At 42.3% G+C, this 25585-nt stretch overlaps 1 protein-coding gene across 4 annotated transcripts in view; it reads right to left on the bottom strand.

The window, feature by feature from the left end:
* The window catches only part of nfatc3a (nuclear factor of activated T cells 3a), a 42940-nt gene that overhangs the window by 16195 nt on the left and 1160 nt on the right, over positions 1-25585 (bottom strand). For 2 of the 4 annotated variants that reach the window (XM_055507606.1, XM_029145418.3), the window contains exons 2-4: positions 12384-13566; positions 9217-9379; positions 71-270 (exon numbers count right to left, since the gene is read on the bottom strand). In XM_055507606.1, the coding sequence (XP_055363581.1) occupies positions 71-270; positions 9217-9379; positions 12384-13566 (1546 nt within the window). Of the gene's footprint in view, positions 1-70; positions 271-9216; positions 9380-12383; positions 13567-21075; positions 21832-25585 lie in introns of those variants that run through there. The other 2 variants (XR_008694302.1, XM_029145416.3) reach the window with 2 other exon arrangements.

Here is a 25585-nt window from a genome sequence, read left to right as displayed (position 1 = left end):
AGACGAGCTTTTTTCAAGGTGGTGAGTCCGTAACTGAGTCACGTAACCCTGAAGTGCTTCTGACTCTCACCTGGCTGACATATTGTTTTCGGGCAGGAGAGGAATTTCGAGAACTTTGGTGCTGGAGACGATGATTTCCTGGCTGGCGGTGGCTACGGTCTTCCCCGTGATCCGGTGCACCTGGTAGAAGGCGTGCGGCCGAAGGTAACGGTCGTCTGCTGTTCCAATGAACATTTGCAGGTTGACGGGCTTCTCGCTGTAGCCAATGAGCTGAGGCACAAAAACAGAATGCAAACAGATGTGAGTTTGTGGGGTCCAGATGACAGGTGTGAACAAAGGAAAACTGTCTTCCCTTCCACAGACATAAGACGGGCACCTTTTTTGAAATGCCAGGCCGAGGGTGTTGCAAGACTCCAGGCAGGGCCAACGGAGAGTCATCTGCTCCTTTGGCCTCTGAACAGTTTGACACTAACTAATTCTCTCACAGTTTTTCCCCTAGCATGTGTGCCTTGGAGAAAGAAAACACTGAAGTCTGGTCAACAAGCAAGACCACATTAACAGGACAACTGTTCCAGCTGGGGCCACCGTAATCTTTTAAAAGCCAAAAAAATCTGTCTGTCTCTCGAGCTGCATGGTTAGAACATACTGTAGAAAAAGAGATAAAACCTGAAACAATCAATTGGACTCATACACACATACAGTATGTAGAAATAGTTTTAATGGCATTGCACTTAAAAGAAAAACCTCCCAGTAGAAATGTCAACAGCCTCTCGAAACACAGTGCTGAGCGGCGGGCAGCGGCTCTACTGTGGGTTTCATTCAGGTGAGGTGTCTGGCAAAGGTAAAGTGTGTGTCGAGTAACGACAAGATGGTGTAAGATGGAAAGGGAACAGGACCTTTCCTCCTCTGTGGGACAGTAGTCAGACAGTTCCACTGCTGTTGTTGAGTCTGTGACGGCAGCCACACACGCACGTAGTCCCATCGCACTGCCCTCATAAGCTCTCACCTCCAGCTCAGTTGGAGGGCGGCCCATTGAGGCAAGCAGAAAAGAACAAGGTCTTTCATTGCTTTTCACTCCAGGAACTGCCAAGCCTCAGCCCCACCACAGCTAGCTGCTGACCCCTTCCTCCCTGCAGGTTTGCGTCACGCACCGCTGTGTCAGTGTTTGGTACAAGACAGTGGTAAGTGGAGGGCGAGAACGAGGGTGTAGCTTGGGATTTGTCATGCGCGGTTCCAAAACCAGCTCAAGTAAAATGGCTCAAATTGGAAACAAAGCAGTGAGAAAACAGTGACTAAGCCGAACTTGGTCTCAAAATATTCATAACACGGGGTTAGTAGAAAAATTAAGCACAACTTATTTCCAGCTGTGGTAAGAGGTCCATCAAAAGGACTGGTAGAATCTGAAGCATTGGCTTTCATTGGATTTACTGGTCTGCTGTGCTCACTTTCACATCTTTGTGTATTTTTCCCTTGAGGTGCAAGAAGTCAAAATATGCGGCCAGGTTGGCTGAACAGAGCTATGGAAAAACTGAAATATGGTGTGTTTACAGCAAGTTCCTGAAAGGACGAGCCTCCAGAGGCAGATGCTAGGCAGGCAGGCAGTGGAGCTTAAGTCCTTTATAATGCTGCACTGTTGGGAGCTGAATAAAAACTTTGTATGTAGGAACATTTGTCTTACTGAACTCCATAAACACCTACTGGTTCCCCAAAGGGTGCTAAATTAAAAATAATACAAGGAAAAATCTATTTTGGGTTTGGAAAAATAGACCTTTTCATTCACATTTTTGTTACTTAAACAGTGCGTTAGTTAGGAGATGCCTCTGAGCGTGGACTTCTCTACAGACAGAATCTGCTTTGCTTTTGCTTCCCTTCAGGTTCCAGTGTAGTTGGACAAAAGCTTAAGGCTGATGAATGCTAGTCCAAAAGGTCAGTGACCTACAGTACCTGGTTCAGACAAGTCACCTCATCTCATGTTGAGCTAATAAATCAAATGCTACTTTGCTAACCGTTCCCACCCTGAGGTCTGCTGATACTCCTCCACCACATGTTTCAAATGTGCTTTAACTGCTTAGTGATGGAGACATGTCTGGGTGGGAGCGGATGACTAAACGGCTCAGTAACTTACATTGTCTGCATCTCTACTTTCTGTACGTACAGGCAGCTGTCAGCTGGCGAAGGTTCAGGCGAGAGCTGCACTAACAATAGAGGTGATGGTCAGAAAACACAAAGGTCCCTGTGATCAAACAACTTCACCATCCTCAGCATCAGCCATGTCAAACTGGAAATGTGGCACATAAAATGCATTCGGAAGGAAGTTGCAGAAACAACATGAGGCCCCTATAATAACCAGTAATGGGTTCATCTTTGATAACCACATTAGAGCTCAACAGCCACATGAAAGTATGAATCTAACAAGCTAACACGTCATTATGTGGTCCAGCCTGAATGACACCATTATTCTGGGTTCAAAGAAACACGGGAGTCACAGGAGTCGACAGTCTTGTGGGTGGCAAAGCTTGTTTTATGATCATGTCTGCATGCTGTGGAATACTGTGGTGCTTGGATGTGTGCGTATGTGTCTGGGTGCATGCTTGTATGGCTGTGTGTCCATAAATCAGGCCATGTTTATTTGCAGCACCATGTGTGTTCCAGACAGCATAAAATGAGCTAAGTGAGGAATCTGAGGACAGAAGGGTGTAAAAAATTACTAGTAGGACTAAACATTCATATGTTCCGTTTTCTAGGATTCATTTGATCAGCTTCACCAAAGAAATTTAAATCTCTTTTCTTCAATGAACACACAAACCAGTACGATATGTGTGTCCTCCTGTATCTGTGTCTCCATCTCTGCACATGAGGGATCTGACGCCGAGCCATAGTGTTGACAAACATACACTTAGCAGGCCAGCAGTTGGACCAAATCAAATAATCAACTAGGAAAACCAGATTAGAGGGCCTGAAAGAAAGGGCTCTGTTTAACAGTCCCAGTGAAACGTGCTCAGCTGGAGTCATTCAGCTGCTAAAGCTATGTTATGTTTAGTCTAATGTTAATTATCTGGATGACAGGCACAGACAGAGAAGCTTTACAAACATTAGGTGTAAAAATCAAGTGCCTTATATTACAGAGCTGCTACTGATGCTTGACGTACGTACATAACTGACAACAGATGAAGTGGAAAAGAAACAAGTCACAGCAGGTGGAAAGTAGTTTTTACCTCTACTATCACTTTAAGGCAGTTTGTTTTCCTACCTGGACCGTTTTACACTTACAAACTATAGCCACAGTAACACTTCCTGACTGTAATGATATAATGATGCCTCCACCACTAAACAGAAGGACATAAACAAGCACACATGGGCAGAACCACAATGAGGAAATGCACACAACATGCACTGCTGCTTCACTCGCGCCACATTCCTAAGTCTCCCTCCACCACCTCTTAAATCTATGCCTGAGTGTGAAATACCACAGCAGGATGGTCTCTGCACTTATACGTCCTCAACCTTCCTCTTGAGCCCAGCTAGTCAGTCAGCGATTCACTGAGGCCTGATAGAGATCAGATCTTATATTAAACCACCCTGACATTAGAAGCGGTCACATGTCCTGAGGCCTGTGCTCGCTGAAGCCTGCAACCACCCGTACGGCTGCTTCTGGCTGTGGATAGTTTAGGCTGAACTGTTGCCCCTAAAATAAAACCGCTGGATACAGTTACACACTCAGCTCCCACTAAATAAAGTCCAAATTTATTTTTGGCCTTCATCTGTTCCACTGATCCAGTAATAAGGCTAAGAGACTGTGGGGAAAACATCTCTCAACACAGCAAACACACAAACCAGGCGCCGCGGCACCGACACGCCAGCATTTTAGCTTATCGTAACTTTTTTAGCTTATCTCACTTTGAAGATAAAAAAACTGTGGCAGCAGTTGTCATAATCAGATATTTACATGGCACCGGCTGAGAGGGAGCTCATCACCTGCTCCCTGCTGCAAAACACAGCTTCTTTTCACACCCCTGCTTTTTATTTTCTCTTAATCCTCATTTGATCCTTTCCTGTCCGCTTCCTATTTACTCTTTTTCTTCTTTCTCCTCTCCTCTCTCTCCTTCCTGGCACCTCTCTTACCTTTGTCACTCTGTCCTCTCCGTCCCTGCCTCAACACCTACCTCAGATTCATCCCTACACCGTAACCCGACACTTTTTCACAGTCAGGCCTGACTGAAAGTGTTTCCCTGTGTTGCTCCTCTGTTGCTATGGTAAGGCTCTCTGTGTATGCAGGAGTGTGCGTGTGTGTGTGCGTGCGTGCGTGCGTGCGTGCGTGCGTGTGTGTGTGTGTGTGTGTGAGCGAACAGCTACGCACATTCACACTCATGTAAACTACAGCTCTGAAGCTTATTCTGGAAAATGTGTGTGTCTTACAAAGTGTAGCTTTAAGCACACAGACCTTGGAAACATTTGTGATGTGTGAGTGTGTAGAAAGAGGCCAGTGTGTGTGTGTGTGTGTGTGTGTGTGTGTGTGTGTGTGTGTGTGTGTGTGTGTGTGTGTGTGTGTGTGTGTGTGTGTGTTCGTGCGCGCGTGTGCCACCCATTTAAAAACAGTCGCAACGGGTGTCAAGGTCACAAGTGGGTCCATTTTATCAGGCGGTAGTTTCTCTACTGTGTCACCGTGGCACCATGACTTGGGATCTATGGACACACACATGCACGCACTGGCTCGGTGTTTGCCCAGCACACTGGGGAGGCCAGAGAGAGCCAGGGGGCCAGTTGACTGTTTGTTTAAACAAGGTCAATACATGCACATGAATGTGTGTGCGCGCATACACACACAGCAGCATTTACTGTACACTGCAAGAGGGCTGTATATGGCCTTGCTAGACTGGTCCGGTCTCAGTTCTTCTAATCCACCCCCGCCCCCACATACACACCTCTGGGAGCCAACACATCCCCCCCAGTGACTGTTTTCTCACTGCACACTAAGCCTGATTACAACAAATGAGAGCCAAACTTCCAACATGTTTACATCAAATACAACCTGGGGGCAAAGCAACACTAACTCCAGCTGGTTGTCTCTGCATCACGGCAGCCGTGCTACTGAGAAAGAGCTGGCACAGTACGGCTAAATAAAGGCTTCACTATGTGTCAAGAGTTGTAGTGAGACGGACAGAAAGGGTTAAAGACATTGAAAATGTCAGAGTGAATGACAGAGACAGAGAGAGGCGGTAATTAGGTCATGGCCATACATTCAAGCACTGGGATCAAAATCATTGAATGCATCCAAGCCGGTGGAAACATTAGGCCGTCTTGGACAGCTTCTGTCATATTCCCTTTCAAATCTTTGTCACCAGACACCACAGCTTCATTTGGATTTATTAACTGCAGCAACAGGTTTAAAGATGGATATCATATTTTTTCAGCTGTCTGCTTTTGCCGACTTGTTCTAATAAAGCCTGGTCTTATGCCTAAAGCTTTGGTGTGTATTCTGTGCAGTGCATTTGTTTCTACTGTACAGGGCAGCCTTTTGTGTTGTGCATGCCTGGCTCTATCCGCAGCCCAGCAGGTAATACCAGAGGGGCTCCTTATATTTGTGCGGGTGCAGCAGCACTCAATTAAGCTGGTTAAATACGCACAAGGATACCTCAGCCAGTCAGAGGCTTTAGACTTATATGTCTCCTAGCAACAGGTGTACCGATTATGGTCTGCATCTAGCCCCAGAGGAATGGCTAAAACAACCAGTCAGCCAGACACAGACAGAACCACCCTGCAAAGGAGAGTGATTATAAACAGCTCAGGCTGTTATACTGTAACATGTTATGTAGTACATTTTAAAATGAACTGTATTCATGTGTATATACAGTATTCATGTGTACTGAGCAGTAAAGTGTATTTTACTATAAAATACACTTCACTGTTCACAATAATTTGGTAAAAGATAAAAAACAGAGGTGTGTTAAAAATAAGAGTTGGTGTTTTTTTTTATTATTTGGGTATAAAAAAGTCTTTTTATCTAACATCCGCTCGGCTAAATACACCAACTCTACGTTATTTTAACTCTATGCTGGGGTCTCTCTCTATTCTATTTTCTGTTGCTACAGTTTTTAATAGCTCTTACATCCTGTGTCTGAGGCCCAAAACCACAGAGTAGAAATCACTGACCTAAAACTGCTTCTCCACAGAGCTATTAACTTCTGCACAGCCATGCTGAAACACTAACACAACCGTTTTGCCTGAGGAGTTATCCTGTTTTTGGACGGTGCCACTAGACAAGAGATCCTCTAAATGTTTTCTTTACTTGAGGTCTACAGGTAATCTCGCCACAAAGCTCCTCACCACAATCATGTCTGCCAATCAACAAAACGGACTAAAGTCCTTGTGAAAGCACAGCTGCATTTTTTAAATGCGCTGTTTATCTACTAATGGGCTTTTAAATGACCTGTTGATGAACAGGTAACCTGGATGTTCACACAGTCCTTTCTGTTTCTTCAAGAAGTTACAGCTTTAGAGAGTCTGATTACGTTAAGCATAATGGCATAAACATTCCTTTTATTGCACTATCTACACAATGTTGTTTTTCCTTTCACAATGTGTTTGTCAGGCCATAGTGAGTGACACCCAGTGGCATTCACTGCTATTGAGGGCTCCAAATATTTGCCATAAAAGAATGTTCCTTATTTAATAAGTTATATTCAGGTAAATTGTCTAATCTATGAATTTCAGTTTCGTGGAAAAGAGGCTGTAATCACCAGTAATATTACTCCAGGGAAAAGCTCGCTTCACGCCTACAGTACACCTGAGAAACCTAATATGTGCCAGCTTGTTAACACTTTTACGTAGCCTGACATCCAAAATGTACCAGGTCAAAACAGTGGTTGAAGGCATTCATCATCTAGCGCTGAATTTAAATGACACAGCTCTGACATTATATCCAGAATAACAATGAGTGTTCTTCCGATGACCTCAAACTAAAATACAAAGCACAAAGAGTGTGGTGGTTTCCAAGGTAATGGTGTTTGGACAAAACAGTGATGACACCACAGGGTAGAGAAATGACCTTTCAATATACTATATATATTTTTTTTTGCATACTCCATCAAAAAGAGAGCAAGAGGACCAACAATAGTGGAGTGGCTGTTTAGTAAATAAAGACTGACTGTTAGACCTGCTGGACAAGTGCTGATACCATCTAGCCGCATCTGCACACTATGGCCCTGTGGACCCAAAGGTGGGTTGTGTTATTGCAAATTAAAATTAAAATTAAAATTGTGTGAAAAGAAAAGTCAAACACATAACCTGGAGAAAAAAACTTGCCTACTCTGCTCAACCTTCCTACTTTCCTCCCTCACAAACCTCTGTCACCCACACATTTTCTGTCTGCGCACACAACGCTCCAAACCGCTGCTTGTGACAAGCAAATGTCATTGTGCTTCTCCTGCTCTATCAGTGACAACACTGCTTGTCAGTGTGATCACGAAAAGTGTGTTTCATCAGAAATACAGCTGGTTCTCATTCTGTCACTGGTCAAATTGTGGCCGAGTCTTTCCAGCTAAACAAATACTACAGTCTCTCTGTAGGTCTCCATGTTATTTTTTAATTTGAATAATTAGTCATTATTAAGTTAGGCCAGTCAGAATTAATGCACCGCTTGTTTCATTACTGATAGCAGCTGTTATTAGCATTGTCCTCATATTTTACTGCTGGTCAAGCACAATATTTATTCGTTAATATGTGTGCCGTCTTTACACTACAGTAAAACTGAGTGCACTAGGTGTCAGGACTGTTGGTGTAAGTGTGTAGGTGTTTTAACTGCCTCGTCTTTGTTTTCCTTAGTCCTTAACTAATGCACAGCAACTGTTATAATCACACAATTCTGCCTGGGCCTGATGAATGAGGGCAACCGTGGCTTGGTTAAAAAAAATCTGACATCTAAATTATGCATCGTCACATATGGCAGGATAGCATCTTGATCTAACTGAGGTTGAAACGGTTAATGTTTGGCCTGGAGGGAGCCTGCATGGCTGAATGTGTGAGGACATAGTCTGTTTCCAAAGCAACAAATGGCAGCAATTTAGACTCTCTTGTTGTTGGAGGAAAGTTTGTGTCTACAACTGTTTAACTGCAGTAATATTTAATTAATATAGAAACAATAATACTGTGCACAATGAGTGGTGACTTAAATAGACAGCCATAGGAACTAACCTACTTTCAATCTGTAGTCATAAGAAACACGCCAGTTAACAACACAATAAGTAACACACACTGCCTGTGCTTCCAGTGCATTTACTTGTCCCAGGTGGCATATAGCTACTGTATTACTTATATTTTTAAAGAACTCTATGTTTACATATTTGCACTGCTAGCAGAGTAGCAACAATGCAACTGTCCTCGGGACTGTGCTGTGCATGCCGATCAAATCCTATTGACTGACTCAACAGCTGATTGAACTGTCAGTCTGAACTCAGCCATTGTTGGTTCCACAACAATGATCATGGCCCAGCTCTACGGCCCCGCCTGCTCATGCACACAAAGGAAGTTTGTCACTGGTATTTGAAATATTAATGGGATTGAAATCTTCCACTATTGCTCTCTCACTCTTTCTGCTACTCTCATGTAGATAAAAGCAACCATAGCTCTATGTGGGCTCACTTAGTCCTGCAGGAGCTATCGAATGACGACCGCCCAGCTGACCAGGCTATAGTGACAGGTCTCTTGGATGTCTGCCTGTCTACCTGCTTCCACAGGTGGACTGACAGAATCCATGGGACAATACACACATGCAAATGTGTGAAACCCCTTAATTTATTGTTGCTTGACAGCAAGCACCTGATGTTTTAGGTACAATGTGTTCTTAAACACATTGTAAAATATATGTTTTACTATGCAGAGGCCAATCTCTGCAAACTGAAAAAAACTAAGCCAGTATATGTTTGGTTCAATTTGTTTCTCTTTCTTGCATGTCTAATTTCATCAGTACTTGCATCAAGAGCTGACATCTTGGCTTTGAGGTTAAGACAGTGGGCGCTAAACGATAAGTGCACAGGATCTATGTTGGTCAGCCTCATGCTACACAATCAATAGATCAGTTCGATCAGAGGCAAGTTTCAGTAGAACCCATTATGGTCATTTTGATACCCAGGGTTCATAATTATATAACTTATTACCTTCATTAAACAGTGTAGGTTTATGACAGTGTTGAGCATGTGAGAGACAGGCCCGATGCATTACCTTGACAATGGGATGGCCCCCCGATGATGCTTTGACGGCTCCTCGGCTGCCTTCGGTCTCATAGTGGGCTCGGTGGTGGGCTTTGGGTTGAACCTCTATCTTTAGTTCATATTGGCTGAATTGGCTTGGTAGTGGCCAATCTAGAGGAGGCAGGGAGGACGTCCTGGGGAGAGGAAACCACAAACACACATTAACACCCACACAAAGAGAGGAGGAGAGGAAAAATGTCTTTACAGTTATAGTAACTAGGGAACCAAAATGAATCAATGTAGAAGATACTGTACATACTAGCATCTTTAATAGGTCAGGATTTACCCTAGAAATTCAAATTGGCGTATTTTAAGTAATTACACGCAAATTGTGGTGTAAGTCAAAAAGCACAACCTTTATCTCTTTTTTATGGCTGATTAAAAAGCTCAAACAGTGGCATTCCCCTTTCATGGTCTCAGACAGCATTACAGGTTTAAATGGGGGCATAAGATGTAGCGTGCTCAGCCCCAGCAGACAGTGAATCACAGGACTACCCACATACATTAATCCTGTTCTTAAACATAACACTTGTAATAGGTCAAGTTAAGCTGTTATGGGTGAATAATTTTCTATGGGGGACTTTTCCTTGTGAGTCTTCTGTGTGGGTCAGATGGGTGGTGGTACGAGACAGCGAGTAAATTAACGTGTGTCACTTTGTATGTTTTATGTGTAGTGCACCACAGGGGCTGGCATTGTGTATTTTTCCTCCCTGCCTTTTTATCTGTGTAGGCCACAATCATATTTGAACAGCTGCACTCGAAAATAAAACACTCAATGGCCTTCTACGCACAGAAAGTGGGTCTCTTCAACTGAGTGCATTAGATTAGTTTATCCCAAAAACCATTGTTTACATGCTGGCATCAGAATCAACCAATCCTCATCTTATCTAGTTGTTGCTGTTTCTTATATTATCAAAATAATTTAGTAAAATATTATTATTTTGGAAATAAGGGGAAAATAGTCCAATTTACTACAATAAATGCACTTACTTACACACAATAATACCATTTACTTTATAATATTTGTGCTCAACAACTTCAGTTTGTTGCTCTGAAATGTGGTGCAAGCCACAACTTTGCCACACCTTGACAGTGTACACACTTCATTATTCATGATACAGGTGGCCTAATGCAGCGCAGCACATGCTGATGTACTGTGTGTGTGTGTGTCATCCAGGTGTTTTGTCTGGAAACCAGCACAGCAGGGTAAATGATCATACATTAAGCCGTGTGTCATTGGTTTTGCAGCTCGGTTTTGAGTCAGTGAACTGACTCTTAGCGAGGTCTGTTTGTGTGTTGCGTTAAAAGGCTGCCGACCTGTGATACATCTCCACCACAGCATTGACCACTGTAGGCTCTGTTTACTGCATCATGTCACACAGTGGAATAATCTGTTATGGCTTTAACCGAGGCAGCAGCATGACAGTACAAATCATTTTAAGGGGAAAGTTTGCGAGTGTTTGCCAGGATGACTGACTTCCTCCAGTGTCTGTCAAGTGTTGCCTACACGTAGATCAGATCTGAGCAAATGAACTAAAGACACATGAGTTGGTTTTCAGTTGAGCCTTTTGTGTTTTGTAATGAAGGTTGATGCTTTTGTAGACATTTTGATCAGACAATTGTCATTTTGCGTCTAGAAACTGAACTACAGATTACACATTTTTCTACCACATACCAGGGAAATGTCATCTTTAACCCCTGTGTGTTATAAACGTTGTCAACATAAACACTATTTGTCAGGTTAAAGACTCTTTTTATCCTTCCTCTGCATTACTTCAGGGTTTGTATGTGTGTGCCCTGTAGGTGCCATGATAAATGCACCACTTGCTTTATTTTGCTGTAACATCTGTCAGACTTAACTTCAACAACAGTTGTTGCATCTGAGATCTAAGCTGTTGACATGGTGTGACAGTGGCATCCTAGCCTTCAGCCATGACATAACCACCACCCAGGAAGTGTGGGTTTGCATGGCTGCTACGGTAACGGGAGTAGAGGAGGACACAGGAAACATGAGCTTTGTGACAGCAGAGCAGAGCTGTGACTTATGTGCTGACATAGCACAACGTTTTTCATCTCTCGAAGCTATTGGAGCTCCCAGGCTACTCACAACCTGCCATTCTCAGCCTCCCTCCTACACAAATGTGTGGACCAGTCACAACATGCACATACTGTACAGATTCAGTCACCATCAGTACCTCTCATTCTTCAGCAAACTATTTATCTCACTTCAAAGGTTAGTAATAAAATAAAAGATACTGACTGGAGCTGCTCACAGAGTAATAAACCCCTTTTGGCAACAAACTTGTACATGTCCCGATAATAGCCAACTGTAGACAGTTCAAGGAACAAGGCATAAAGAGGCTCTTTCTCATTTATAATTGCATCGGGACCATCTGTTGAAAACACCACATATGCATGCACAAGGGCACAACAACCTCCTGTCTCAGAACAGACACCTGACTCTCAACTCTAAAAGCCAGAATTTGCCATAAAGCTCACATCTGAAATGTTAAATGTAGAGCTACAGTAGCTAGTGGGCTGGGTTCAGTGATATGATTTTGGGATTGCATTTTACATGACTGCTGCACAATAATATGTACCGCATGTGGTTTTGGGAAACACTTGTATTACCCAACCAGATTTAAATTGATTACAAAGCTCAAAGTTCCCATCACTGTGCCCTAATCTGAACAGTTCAATCAATGTTATTGAAGGTACTGTTTGATACTTGTGAAGTTGTAATTGTATTAATTATTCACAAAATACTGCTAAAGAGGTTATTATCATCCCAGCACCATCTGCTTTTAGCTCTAAGCAAAAAAAAACTTTAAAGTTGCGAGATGTTCCTAATCAAGATGGAGTGAATCATATTCCTCATTAATAATGCAAATTGTGATTTACTGTATAACCAACTGCTCCTCAAAGACAAACAGGTAGTAAAATATAAGGAATTGCGAATTAAAGTTGTTTCGACCAAATGTGAATGTGTTATCTAGTCCATTTGAGCGGTAAAACCATTTTAGTTCATCTGGGCCTTAATCTAAATGTGCCTGAATCGTTATTTTTAGCTAGGTAACATTTATCAACAGTCAATTTAGTATTTTTTCTGGTTGTTATCTTCGACATGAACAAATTTACCTGAATATAGGTGTATGCCCAGGCTTGGGTTTACTCCATGAGAAGTGGGAGGGCACTGAGAGGAACTGTTCCCCTGGCCCGTCCTTTTTGAGCCCATGCAGGGTCTCATCTGATGGGGAGTCTAAGTTGGGAGACATATTTCCTTGTTCATCTAGCCCAAGTTCCCCTTTCCCAGTCTGTATCGCTGTTCTGTCCTGTGAGGTCTTCCTTGTCTTAGATGGGATGTCTGCCTCAGATGGACAGCACTGAAAGGGTGACATGCCTACAGATGGACTTCCAGCCCATGTGTCTTCTGTCACGCTGCCCCTGGGTGAAGGTCCGGGTGTGGGTGTGGGCGAATGATGTGGAGACAATGAGCCAGCGTAACAGATGTCAGCGCTAGAGTGGCGTCTCTTCCCACAGGGTGAGGTCGGACGTGAGGAGGGCCTGGAAGGTGGCCGTGGGCTGAGCCAGTTCTCATCGGTGACACTGGTGCGTGGCGAGTGGCAGGGGGACTGTCGCGGGGACAGACTGATGGAGTGCGAGTGGTGCACAAAGGTGGGTTGGTGTTGTGGCCAGTGGGGCTGCTCCTCCAAAACGCCACCACCAGTTTGAGGGGAGGGACAGCCTGGGGAAGTAAGTGGGGAGCCCAGGGTGAACCGGGCAGCTGCTTCGTTTAGCTCTGAGTCAACATCATCATAGACGTGTGAGAATGATTCACAAGATGAGGCATCAGAGAACCAGCTCCTTGAGGAGAGGCTGCTGCAGGGGCTAGGGCTGAGTGAAGAGTCCCGGTATGAGTGATCAAGGGGCAAATACAGGTGGTCTCTGGACATGGGCCTGTCACCATGGTAGTCCCCGTCAGGGCCGTTGGCCCTCAGATCTTCCTCGTTGGCATCCATCTCTTGCTGGCAGCTAGGGGAGATGGATGTGATTTGGATACTGGGACATTCAAAGGCCTTTGGAGCCTCCACAGGAGCAGAGGGGAGCAGCGGGGAGGTGCCATACTTGGAGTCTTGGGCCACATAGCCAGGAGGGTCAGAGTCAGATTTGTGTGTCTGAAACCGTGGCGACGTGCTGATGACCTGGGTGTGAGACTGCATGCCATGACGAGGCAAGCCAATGGACTGGTGGTTAGTGACCATAGACTGGGGCTGGCCCACATTTAGGATGTAGAACGATGTGCTGTCATCAGGGTCCAGATCTGGGAGAAGAAAACAATGGGATTAATTAAGAGCCTACGCTTAGAGAACATTTTTACTGGTACTGTTTTTATTGCTATAGTTCATATTATCTGTAGTCAAGAAATTTAAAGCTTGTAATAAAAATAAAACAATTAAAAGAAGGAAAGGTGTTGGCTTTGTTACAGCTCTTCATAACCATGGGATTACCGTAATACTGGATTAAAAATCACACTTGTGTTTATGTAGCTCAAGCAAGAGTTTCAGAATATATAATATTATATATAATATATAACACATATTGGATTTGTATGTAACCCACACTAAATCCATTGGTTATAAAATACATCAAAAAGGTAAGTAATTTTTTTTTATCTAAGATTATTTCATTTTCAGTTTGTTGTTATTTATTTTATTCCACCTGCCAGGAACCTGAATTGCTCCTACAAGGAGCTAGGAGTTTGCCTTCATCCTGCCCCAGTCTTGTTTTCACACAACACTATTTTTCAGGCAGCACTATGTTTGAGCCTTTGGTTGCCAAAATAGCACAGACCCATGTGTGGCTGCATTTTGAGTTTGCATTTGTGATGGAGCCCAGTTTCAGGAAATTAGAGGCCAGAGTGTTGCTGGGTAGCAGGCAGTCATACAGGCATTAATCCAAGAGGGATAACCGATGAACAGCACTACTCAGGAAACAAATTCACACAACGGTGCGTGCTGTCGGCTGTCATCACAGCTAGCGCCGGCAGGCTATTTATACCAAAGGTCATCCGGCACAGGCAGCATGTAGACACAAAACACACACACACACACACACACACACACACACACACACACACACACACACACACACACACACACACACACACACACACACACACAAACAAACAGACAGGAGCCCAATGTGTGTATTGGCACTATTCTGTTAGAAGTTATTGATAAACTTTCACTGCATATGCTTTGTTGCTCCCATTAGAGTAACTCCTGCCTCCCAGTGTTTTACATGTGAAGAGTTAATTTTATTTCATTGTCAATGCACGTTTTAATTGTATATAGTATTTAATATGTCACTATTTCAGATTTTAGACTCTAATACGTACATAAGTACCATAAAACCAAATGCAAATGGAAAACAATAGAAAAGGGCGTCTCACATAACATCCACTCTTTAGCCTTCATGGTTATGTTTAGTCAAGATAAACACAACTTAAGTCAAAATGTGACTGAAAAAGTTTGAAAAAATTGTTAAATGATTTAAATGTCAATGAGCAGCACAACTACACTAGCTTAGCTCAAACCACTGTGTAGCCTGCACTGGATAAGATTGTGAAATCACATTACACAACTTCCTCAAATTACTTAAACAAACTCTCATTACCTAAAATTAAAAACTGTTTTTTTTACCTGAATCTTAACTTTTATTATTTGTCAAAGTGTTAAACATCAACAAACAAGATCTGACGAGTTCATTTAAGTTCCCATATTTGCTTCCTCGAAATTGTACCACATAGCCTTAGATGGCCCTGTAATAATTATCAGACATTAGGCCTAGTCCTGAAGCTTTAAAAAAGAAAGGACTTTTACTAAGGGATTGTTTATTTACAGTATGTTCCTGCCTTCGCTCTCTAACCAGCAGAAGCATCATAGGCAGTAACAGCAAACTCTTTATTTATAGCTGCTCAGCTTTGCATGGGTCCCGCCTGCCTGTCACAAGACCCAGCAGTTGATCTTCTGACGACAGCATCTGACTGACTGGCAGGGAGCAAGACAAGGACAGCGAAGTCGAGGAGGAGTTAGTGAGATTTAAAGAATAAAATGATAATTTCACTAAACCACAGCCTAAAATGCGGACCACAGTTACACGAAGAAAACAGGGGAGGAGAAAAAGAAAGCCATCCCACACACTACACACTTCTCTTAGCAGGCTTACAGAAAACACTGTAAAGTAATGCCTGTAAGTAATCCTGAGCCTCAATATTGAAATAAAAGAAAAAAATACAGCATACTTAATTGGAATCAACTGAATACTAACCAAGAAATGTGATTTACATAAGCACTGCATCTACGGTTAAGGTATAATTCAAGATATTAATCCATTATAACAGTGGTCTATAGGTGGTTGAAAACACTTCACCAGTTGTTAAGTGCACGCTCACATCGAGTCCACAAATGCTTCTGTAAATGGCTGAGGTGGGTGAACCATCACACAGGATTTGACTTAATTTGTAATTAGAAAGTGAAAAGAAATGCATAAGGAAAACAATGTTAAGAGACTGTGGGCTTGTTTCTCTCACTGAGTAGTTGCTGTTTATGCAACATTGCAATTGCAGCATGAAGTTGCATATACGCTGAAGAAATAGCTGCAGAGAGCACTCGTTAGCCGCACATAAAACAATCACAATGAGCAAAAATTAATTAATTTAAATGAACCAGATAATTACGCAGAGGGAATAAACCATCTGGATAGACACCAAACACTGTTCTGTCATAGATTCAGTGAGCTGCCCACAACAAATCAGTGTGTGCATATGTCAAGCATGAAGCAAACAGGACTCGCAGAGACTGGTGAAGGGTTTCCTGTGCTGCACCGTGACCTGAAAACCACAATCGTTAAAAACTCCATACTTCATGTATTTGAAATCATGAACGATGTTCATGGAACCATTGTTTTCTGATGGTTCAAGTGTCCATTTACCTTTCGGTCTTTTCAATATTGACACCCATCATGACACAGTGCATGGATAGTGTGATACTGAGGGTCAGACATGAAACAACCATGTTACCTGGCAGACAGCTCTCTACTTGTCTTGCGATACGTTTAGCCTGCTACCTAAAACCATCAAGTGTGGGGAAAGGGGTGGGTGATGGGAAACCCCCGAGTCAGAGCCAAACTCCCCCTTTGGAGATGTAGCGGTGCTATTGTTTGGCCTTGGCTGCCAAAGCCATACACTGTTCCTGAAAGCCCAGTGCACCACACACACATCTTCAAGTGTCCATACATCAGCCAATCCAGTTAAATAAAGATCTCTAAGAGGCTTTGCTGTACCTAAGCTAATAATAGCGTCGCCTCACTGGGAGATGTTTCGGTGAAGCGCAGGCTGCAGGATGTTTGTGACACGCCATAAAGACGAGTGTGTTCTCGCGACAGCCACAGGGAATGGCTTGACCCAGTGGTGATGGTGTCCTCCACTCTGGCTCCTTGACACGAAGCTCAACAGGCCTCTGGCTGACACTGCCTGGGTATTCTCGCTTGGGGGATAATCCACACAGACTTTGTTCCTCTCTCCTTCTCCTACTGCTTACAGAATGTGTCGAGGTCCTGTGACCGACAGTGACACACAGCCCCACATTCTGAGAAAGCGCCGTTTACTACAGCGGGAGAGGAAGATTGCTTTGTAGCAAGACTGATTGTTGCTGCATGTTCCTGCTGGTGTGCCCACAGCCTGCCTGTCTATACATGTACCTGTCTTTATGCGTATGTGCATGTGAGGAGTTAGAAAAGTGTGGGTGCTTTATGACGTATGTACAGTATGTACTTGAGCGCCTGTGGTCATGCGTCTGTGCCTGCCTTTGTCTTCGTGTGCGTGAGTGCGTAGGCGCACACATCCCAACTTAGGTTACCCACTAGGCCCAGCACCATGTGCTGCTGGAGCTGGACGGTAACCCAAGCCAGGGTTCCCTTTGTGGTGGGCAAGCAGGTTGATTAGACTGGGCTCTGCTTACATCCCCTGCATAGAAGGCTTTGTTTTCAGCTCGGGCTCCTCTTTCAGCTCACCTTAAGACTTGCTGACCAACAGACCAGAGAAAGACTGTGCCAACGTGACTTGTACTATTGGGTTCACAGGAAAAATAAAAAAAATGTATTTGTGTGTTGTGTGGTCTCTTAAAAATATTCAAAAACATTCAGTGGTTATCACACATGTGTAATGTGTCCTGGGTATTAACCTTCAAGACACTGACAGTGATTCTAAGGAGAGTTCACATAAGCAAATTTAACTCCATCCCTCTGTGTTTTCCGCGAACTCTTTATCTGGTCAGTTACCTACATTTCTAAGCACAGAACCTGTGACGCACATATATTGTAAGGGCTGACCTGCACCTTTGGCTTTAAGCCTTTCTCACTGGAAGGGTGCCATGTGGTGATCCCTGTATGAGTAGGTGGCTGGGTCACGTAGCACCTTTACATCCTAATACTGGGACGCTGGCACCTGTAAAGCCTTGTTATTGTCTTATCCTGTAATACAATGTTAAGGTTACATCAAAGAGCCTTCCTGTGCCGTCACAGCAGATTCACCAGCCAGTAGAGGCTTAACAATGGCAGCCTAAGCCAATGTTAACATATGCCGGCAGCTAAATTAAGCTCCTAATTAACAATCTCATGCCGAGATAACATTATGGGATAAACATTCAGTGCCAAGTGACTACCTGAACTAAATACCCACCAACGCACGAAGAGCCCTTTCAATCATATTCCTAATTGAATACATTATTTTTGTACAATTTGCATTTAATTACTATAAAAAACACTACTAAATATTTTGCAATGATTGAATTATTTCTAAAGAAAGGACTGATTGTGACGACCTGGAGCTACTGCTGTGGGGTCTAGACGCTAATGTCGCAGTTACCCTTATGGTGCCTTCACACATACAAAGTACTTGGCAGTATCTGGACTGGGATCAGTGTGTAGTTCTGGGGTGTGCTGTGCTGGCTATTTACATACACTGCTTCTAAAGCAGCTGCTTTTTCACTTGTGTCTACAACAGTTGTCTTTGACGTAGTGGAGAGTTGTGCTTCCATTTCCTTAGGACTTAAGGTGATCATGACCATCTCTTCCCTAGCTGTCACTCATGTCATGTTAGATGATATTTGAAAAAGGTTTACATAAAATCTTTTCCAGGTTTCTTTTTTTGTGTAGCTGGAAGCTTTTTGATTAGGCAGAACTCAGTAGGGGCCCGGACTCCTTCAGTATAGCACTTTCTGCACTGCTTGTTTAAGGCAGGATTCATGTCATAATAACATGTCATAATAACAACTTATCTGCAGCCTCTGAAGGCGGAGCTGTAGCTGAATGCCAAATACATTACAGTACTACATAACTAGCATGAATAAAAATGGCGAGAGACATGACAAAAGTCGACAGCAACCGAGACCCTGAACTGGCTAAACACTGCCTGCAATATGAAGTAAGAAGCACCACTATGCCTCAAATTTCCACGTGGGAGTAATGTCTGATGCTGGATGTCACATACGGGGGAATGCTGGTAGCAGAACACATGGAACCAGGGACTAAAGACTGGTCAACTGCTGCTGTAAAGAAAAAGCGGTTAACCCTTAAGTGAACGATCACAAGGAACAATTAACATTTAGTTACTATACCTGAACTACCAATCACTGCTTACACACATTTCGCCCCAGACCAAAGCTCTGGAGCTTCTACTAGCAGGAACAACTCCATGTTCATGTTGTCAATGAATTGGTGTGACTTACAGTATAATAACAACATTGTATGAGCACCTTTCACAAGTTATTCCACTGTGTTAATAAGCATGCTTTGAATCCTGTCTAAACATGGCTTCAATTACTTCAATACCAATGTGGCCTGTATGCATGTAAACACAAAACTTGCCAGACTGTTTATGAATGTGTTGGTTTACAATTTCAAAATGCATTAGAACATTGGGCTTCGAGGCAAACATAAAGTGGCCTGATGGCCTGCAATAACCCTGAACAGATAACATCAGAGGCTACTGCTCGCAGGGGTGACATTTAAACAATCTGTCAGAGCTGACTGGAGCATGTGCCTGAAAAAGTCAGCCAGGGAGAGAGAGCGGGCGCGATAGCAACAGAGCTTTTGTGTGCCTGTTATGTGCAAGAGGAAAAGAGAGAGGCAGTGAGTGTGACAGAGCAATACAGAGAACAGAAAGACAAAGAAGAGCTGACATTTACAGACCGAGTCTTAGAGAGCAGCATGACACCGCAGTAAGGCACAGACACCACTGCTAAACACACAGACACACACTTGGTGTCTTGTCTGGAATGTCCACATCTCAGTCATTTCTAATGCTAGTTTTAAACAGATTGTAGATGAAGTTTTATATGTGACAATGTACAACACTAATCCTGGTCTTGACCCATTTTCGCACAGATTGATTGTGATGCGTGAACACAACTATTTCCCATCCTGGTGGGCTTAAACATCCATTTGTTCTGGGGGAGAACCCTGTAACCTCTATTCCTTTTCTATCATGCTTGTAATCAGACATTATACAATGCAACAACAAGGCATGCAGAAAATAATCAAAGAGAATACAGAAAGACCACTATTTCCCCTTAAAAACATAAATGAAACAGGTCCATAAAAATATGCTGAAAGTGTGAAAATGCATCTGTTACATCTTTTTATCACAGCGCTACAAGTTCATACCTGTTTAATACCACACATATAGCGCACAAACCACAATAATGCTTTACTCTTTTAGCATCATGAGCATTACAGTGATCAGTGATTTGTGGAATTTAGTCTTGTGCCTTGTGCTTTTTGCCACCTTCCAGATACGACCATCACACTCACTGAAATGACATTTTTTTACACTCACTGATTCATGACAACTCCTCTCCTCCTAGGCATGATTTGTGAACACATAACAGGAACTGTGTTGAGCAGAGGTGCCAGTTGTTTGAGGTGGTGACTAAAATAAAATGGAATTAAATCCTCCCTGAGCCCCGAGACCATGGACAGACAGAAAAAAGGCTGCACTATATGCAGGAGTTCCACAGCTTTCTCTCCCATGTAATGCGGCCTCTGACATGTTGATACAGTGAAGCCAGAGGTAGCTTCAGTTACACTAAATTTAAACTAGACAGATGCCTCACATAGTTACTCATGCCTCGCCCCGGGAAACAAACGTCTCATTCATCACAGTGGGTGCTGGGACACCGTCAGTTCAGTAAGGTCAGAGGGCACCCACATGGTGATCTAATCCACACCATGTGGACCTCATGCATGACTGTATGACCTTTGACCTCCTTTCCTTTTACATTTTCATAAACACATCATAACTTGCAAATCCACAAATTTTCTTTCTGCACATATGCATACATTCGCGTAAATTATATAGGCATTAATTAATCTAACAATACTACTCTGTCCTTATAAATGTCCTGATGCTCTTACTTGACATGTGTTATAATCAATAAACTTCACATAAAATAAAATAAAATGAAATAATAAAATAATAGGCTAACTGGACACTCACAGAAGGGTAGTCAAGAGCAGGGTTCATAACATGACAACTCCAGACTTATAATAAAATGCAATGCTGGACATTATTGAATTTGGACACAAGACAATTCACTAAATATTATATTATAGATATTTTTAGAAATAAAACTGAAAGTTATTTTATGGAAGGTGGGAAATAATTTCTGACAGTCTGCACTAAAATGACAGCTGTTTGTCTGAGCAGTACCTCCCAACCCTCATCCTCAAAACACACCTGGCCTGAGTCTGGGAGTGCCAACACACTCACCTGGTGATGTGGCACACAGCATTCTTCCACTCCTCTCCTCGTTAAGATCACAAAGTGCCTGAGCAGTGAAAAAGCTGTAGGCTGCAGACGTGCTGAGACAAGAGGGGTTCTCCTGCTCTAAGTAGGAGCGAGTCACTAGAACCTGCCGCCTGCCCTCTGCCACTCTCTTTGGGAGCTCAAAATAGTCCACCATGAGAGCGATGTAATTTCAGTCTTTTGGTCTTTCCCACGACAAGGACTGAGAGGATCAGTCTCCTGGTTGAGCAATGACAACAACACAGACAAGAGCAAAATAGTTCTCCACTTGCAGCTCGCAGCTTGACAACTTCATTCTGATCGAAATGCACATTGATATGTCCTCATATCTGAGCAAACGATATGCAACAGCACATTAACAGAACACAACCAAACCTGGCTAGTCACTAAGTGGATGTGGTGCCTGCTGGCATCTGGAGATTTCATTAGCCTAGATCAGTCTCTCTGATGTCACTGGTGGTCTCTTTCATATCCTGAGAAAGCAGCGAAAGAAGCCTCAGTCGTCCTGGTGGCAGCTCTATAGTGCAGCGACTGACAAACCACGAGAAAGTCTTTCAGTAGGTGAGATAAGAAAGAGCGACAAAGTCAAAGTATAACGTGCGTGAATAAAAAATAAATGGTGCAACAGGCTGAGCCGGTGAACAGAAATGCTGCTCACGTTCCCGTCACCAGCAGCTAGAGAGCGGTGTGCACTGCAGCCGATCATCTGAACCCCACATGGCATGTCTGGGCCCTGAGCCAGACACCTCCGCTATGGATCTACCACTCTGCCACCTATAAAAGGCACTCCTGCCCTCCCCGAGCTTATACCACCTCTAACACCCAATGAGGCCACTGCTCTTGACCTGCATAACCCAATACTCACCAGTGCCATTTCTACCAGTCAAATAATCACTTCACAATACACTCTCTCACAACAGACACAGTGGTACTTACAGGGATAAATCCCTGTGTTGTAGCATGCTATAAGATGAATTGTGTTGCTTTCATATGTGAAACGACTGCAAAAGCAGTGGTGGGCAAAATTAGTGTGTACAACCAGGCATTCCTCGTTTGATAACAAGATGAAAGCACATGTGAGGACACTTTCTGTAGCATACGAAACCATCACACACACATCTCCAATGCTGCCACTTTCAGAGTTTCACAATCACAATTCACTATAGGATTTATAAGATTTGCAGACGCCAGCGCCGGATAAAAATGTGTAATAATATTTTTTATTATTAATTATAATAATCATAATTTTTTATGACAATCAAACCTGTTTGCAGTTCATTATCCACTTATACATCATCTTATAGTAGCAGGGTTGAAGTTAGGTCAGTGGAATTGAAAATTTGGAATGCAAATAAAATACAAACAGACCAACAAGTAAAACACTGCTCTGATTATTCAAAATCATCCAAAGATAAAGATGTTTTTTCAAATGCTATTTTTCACAGCATGAAGAAGTAAAATTGTGGATGGATACTATAACTTGTACTACTACACACTTCTAGGTTTAAGTCAAAGAACAAACTGTGACAGGGGTATAATGACACACACATCCACCATCAACATAAACATTGGGTCGAGGAAAACATGTCTGTCTAAGAATAACTTCACAGAAGACGTAGAACAAACTGACTAGGAGAGTTGGACAAAGATTTCCCTTAGTCAACTAGAATCTCAATTCCTGTAGTGTATATTGAAATAAATTTTACAAAAACAATATAAAAGTTAGAAGTTGAACAACTGAATACAGAGTTAATGGAAATGATCAGAACACTGAAGTTTCAAACTTGAGAAATGGTTTTGGTTTTTGGATTTGTATAAGAACCTGATTGCAGTGAGATCTGCCAGACTGGGCTTCAAAATAATTCTGAAATGAGTGTGTCTGATCTCTCACATATCGAGTTGCTATTTGTTTTTACCATAAACATAAGTGAAGGAACTTGTCCTGGAAAAACAGTTCTCACCTCAATGGCTCATCTAGACAATGATGAGAACTCGCTGACTATTTTTTCCACTCTCTGTGCATCTTTAAACTATATTTTGCTGTCGAGTCCTACACAGAAACAAACGATACCTTTTCCAGTGTCATTACCACGAAAAACAGGGATAAGAGGGGGGCCTTTTGAAAAGTCTTTAGGTTAATTTGCACAATACACCTGACAGAATATGACAAATAAAATTTAGTAACCACACTGAGAGAGAGTTGGCACCACTGACATAATTAAGTGGAGTCATTGTTTCATTGCTGATATTCCTGCTTAAGTCTTAATGATGGTCCACCATCAGCTAAAACCAGTTATTGCATCTAGAGCTTTGGAAGAACAAATCAACCATCTCCCAAACTGTTACTGATGAGGCTTTTATAATCATTTTACTCTGTTGCTGCTTTGTCAGCAACCTACACAAGCTGTAGTTCAGCCTTCATTTTGAACCTTCCCTTCAACTGTTTTTCTGAATGACCACACCTCACTTTCTAGTTAAGCTGATTCACGGTGGTGATTTTCTTTGCCTGGTGCTGTAAATAATCAGGGAAAACCCCTTAGAATAGTTTTGTCCTGAATAGAAGAGTGGAATAATTCACCTGAAAGTGATGAATGTTTCCTAAGCAACTAGAAAACAGACAGAGCAAGAAAAAGAGGTAATAGGCACCTGAAACAAATGAAGAACAGGACAGAATAGATGGATAGAAAATCCACGACACAGAGGTTTAATCACATTTGGTCATATCACTGCTGAAAGACGGCAAAATGTGATTAATAGGAATGTGCAGAAACCACTGAATACTCAGCTCCAGTAAAGAATCCGATCATACGGAAAAGTATTTAGAACAAAGCCTGGTTTCTTGCTTTATAGAAACATATTATATTGTTATACTTTTGATGCTGTTGCTATGAGAGATACTAAAAATGAGTCACTATTGTTCCCTTTGTATCTTGAGATCTCATTTAAAATAAGCCTGATGAACTGGCTGCATATGTACTGACATGATAACAACCACAGCCTAGTTCATGCAACTTGTAACAATAAAACGCTCAGAAACCTGTTAGATATTCTACAAGCTGTTAAAAAACAAGCCCTGACTTGATCCTTGTCTTCAGAGAGGAGACCAACTCTGGAGCGACCAACTCCCTGTTGTTCTGACTATGTGAACCTGTATTATACTACAGTTAATAACTTGGACAGACACCCCTCTTTGGAGCCGACTCATACGGTCCGAACCCGAATTCAGACCCACTGCACAGTGTAGCTTATTATTATTCCTACACTCGTTCCAACTGCAGTTTCCCCTCATCCCATTTCCAAATCGAATGTATTCTTTAATTAAAGGAAAAACTTAGTGAAGAATGCACAAGCCAAACCTTCATGGAGCGATTACTTTCCAGGGTTTCACAAAAAGGACACAGCTGGAGAATTCACTGCACTTCACAGAGGTTTGGCCTCCAAAACTAAATCAAATGAAGATGCTCGACTTGGCCAATAAAGGACATTTATTATATGTGGTTTTAAATGCAGCTCATTACATTTTAGGTTATAGCCTCATAGTCTTTGTATAAACAAAGGTAAATTGCTGGTTTACAATTATGTACCGGTTATGATTTATATCATCTAAAACTGAATGTCATTTATTTGTTGCCTCAAAAGACAGCACACAACAAAAGGTAACTCAGCTGCTGAGTCAACTCAGATATTAACTTTACCAATTCACAACATATTTAGCATAGCTAGATTAATATCAATGTATTTAGCCACTTAATTTTGCTATTAAATTAATTATCCACAATAAATTTAACTTCTATACAAAGACCTACATTAGTTGTAGAGATTCGACAGATGTTAAAAATGTAGTTAACAGAGAAATACATCAAAAATCTAAAGTAGCAAAAACTGAGTTGTATTAAAAATGTGTTATTTTCTTTCTGATAAGTTGAAGCAGTTTCTTAAGATATTAAATAACTTTAAACGCATGTGAGAAATAAGATTGCATGTCCTTAACACTGTTTGACAGCTTTCGATATTCCCGTAAATCTGATACGTCTAATAGTAATACAATAAATCTAATTCACTTAGTGTTTGTGAAATATTCCATCCCCACCATTTTCTTGGCTGCAACATTATAACAGCTGGAAACATTTGCAATGTGTTTTGATTCAGTCTGAAGTATCTGGTATATTTTGAATCACTCAGTATCTTGATCGTGATTGCAAACAGGCTGTGAATTAGTGATGACAGAGCTGCCAAGTAGTCTATGATGCTGACGATGAAAGTTTAACAGGCTTGGGTTTGTTTGTAATAGTAGTAGCTGGAAGCTTCTAACAAATGAAACAGGGGCTATATTACGTCTTTATGACTGTTAATGACAACTATTCATTTTGATTTTATTTTGTTGTTGCAATTGGGGTATTTTCATATTTTCCATGAATTAAGCTCATCTGTCTATTTTGGTCTATTCAGTAAATATCTGAATAACCACAATACA

The sequence above is a fragment of the Betta splendens genome, chromosome 3, assembly GCF_900634795.4.
Source record: "Betta splendens chromosome 3, fBetSpl5.4, whole genome shotgun sequence".
Classification (NCBI taxonomy): domain Eukaryota; kingdom Metazoa; phylum Chordata; class Actinopteri; order Anabantiformes; family Osphronemidae; genus Betta; species Betta splendens.
Note: the sequence above shows the minus strand (reverse complement) of the source record. Positions and strands in the feature narration are given on the sequence as shown.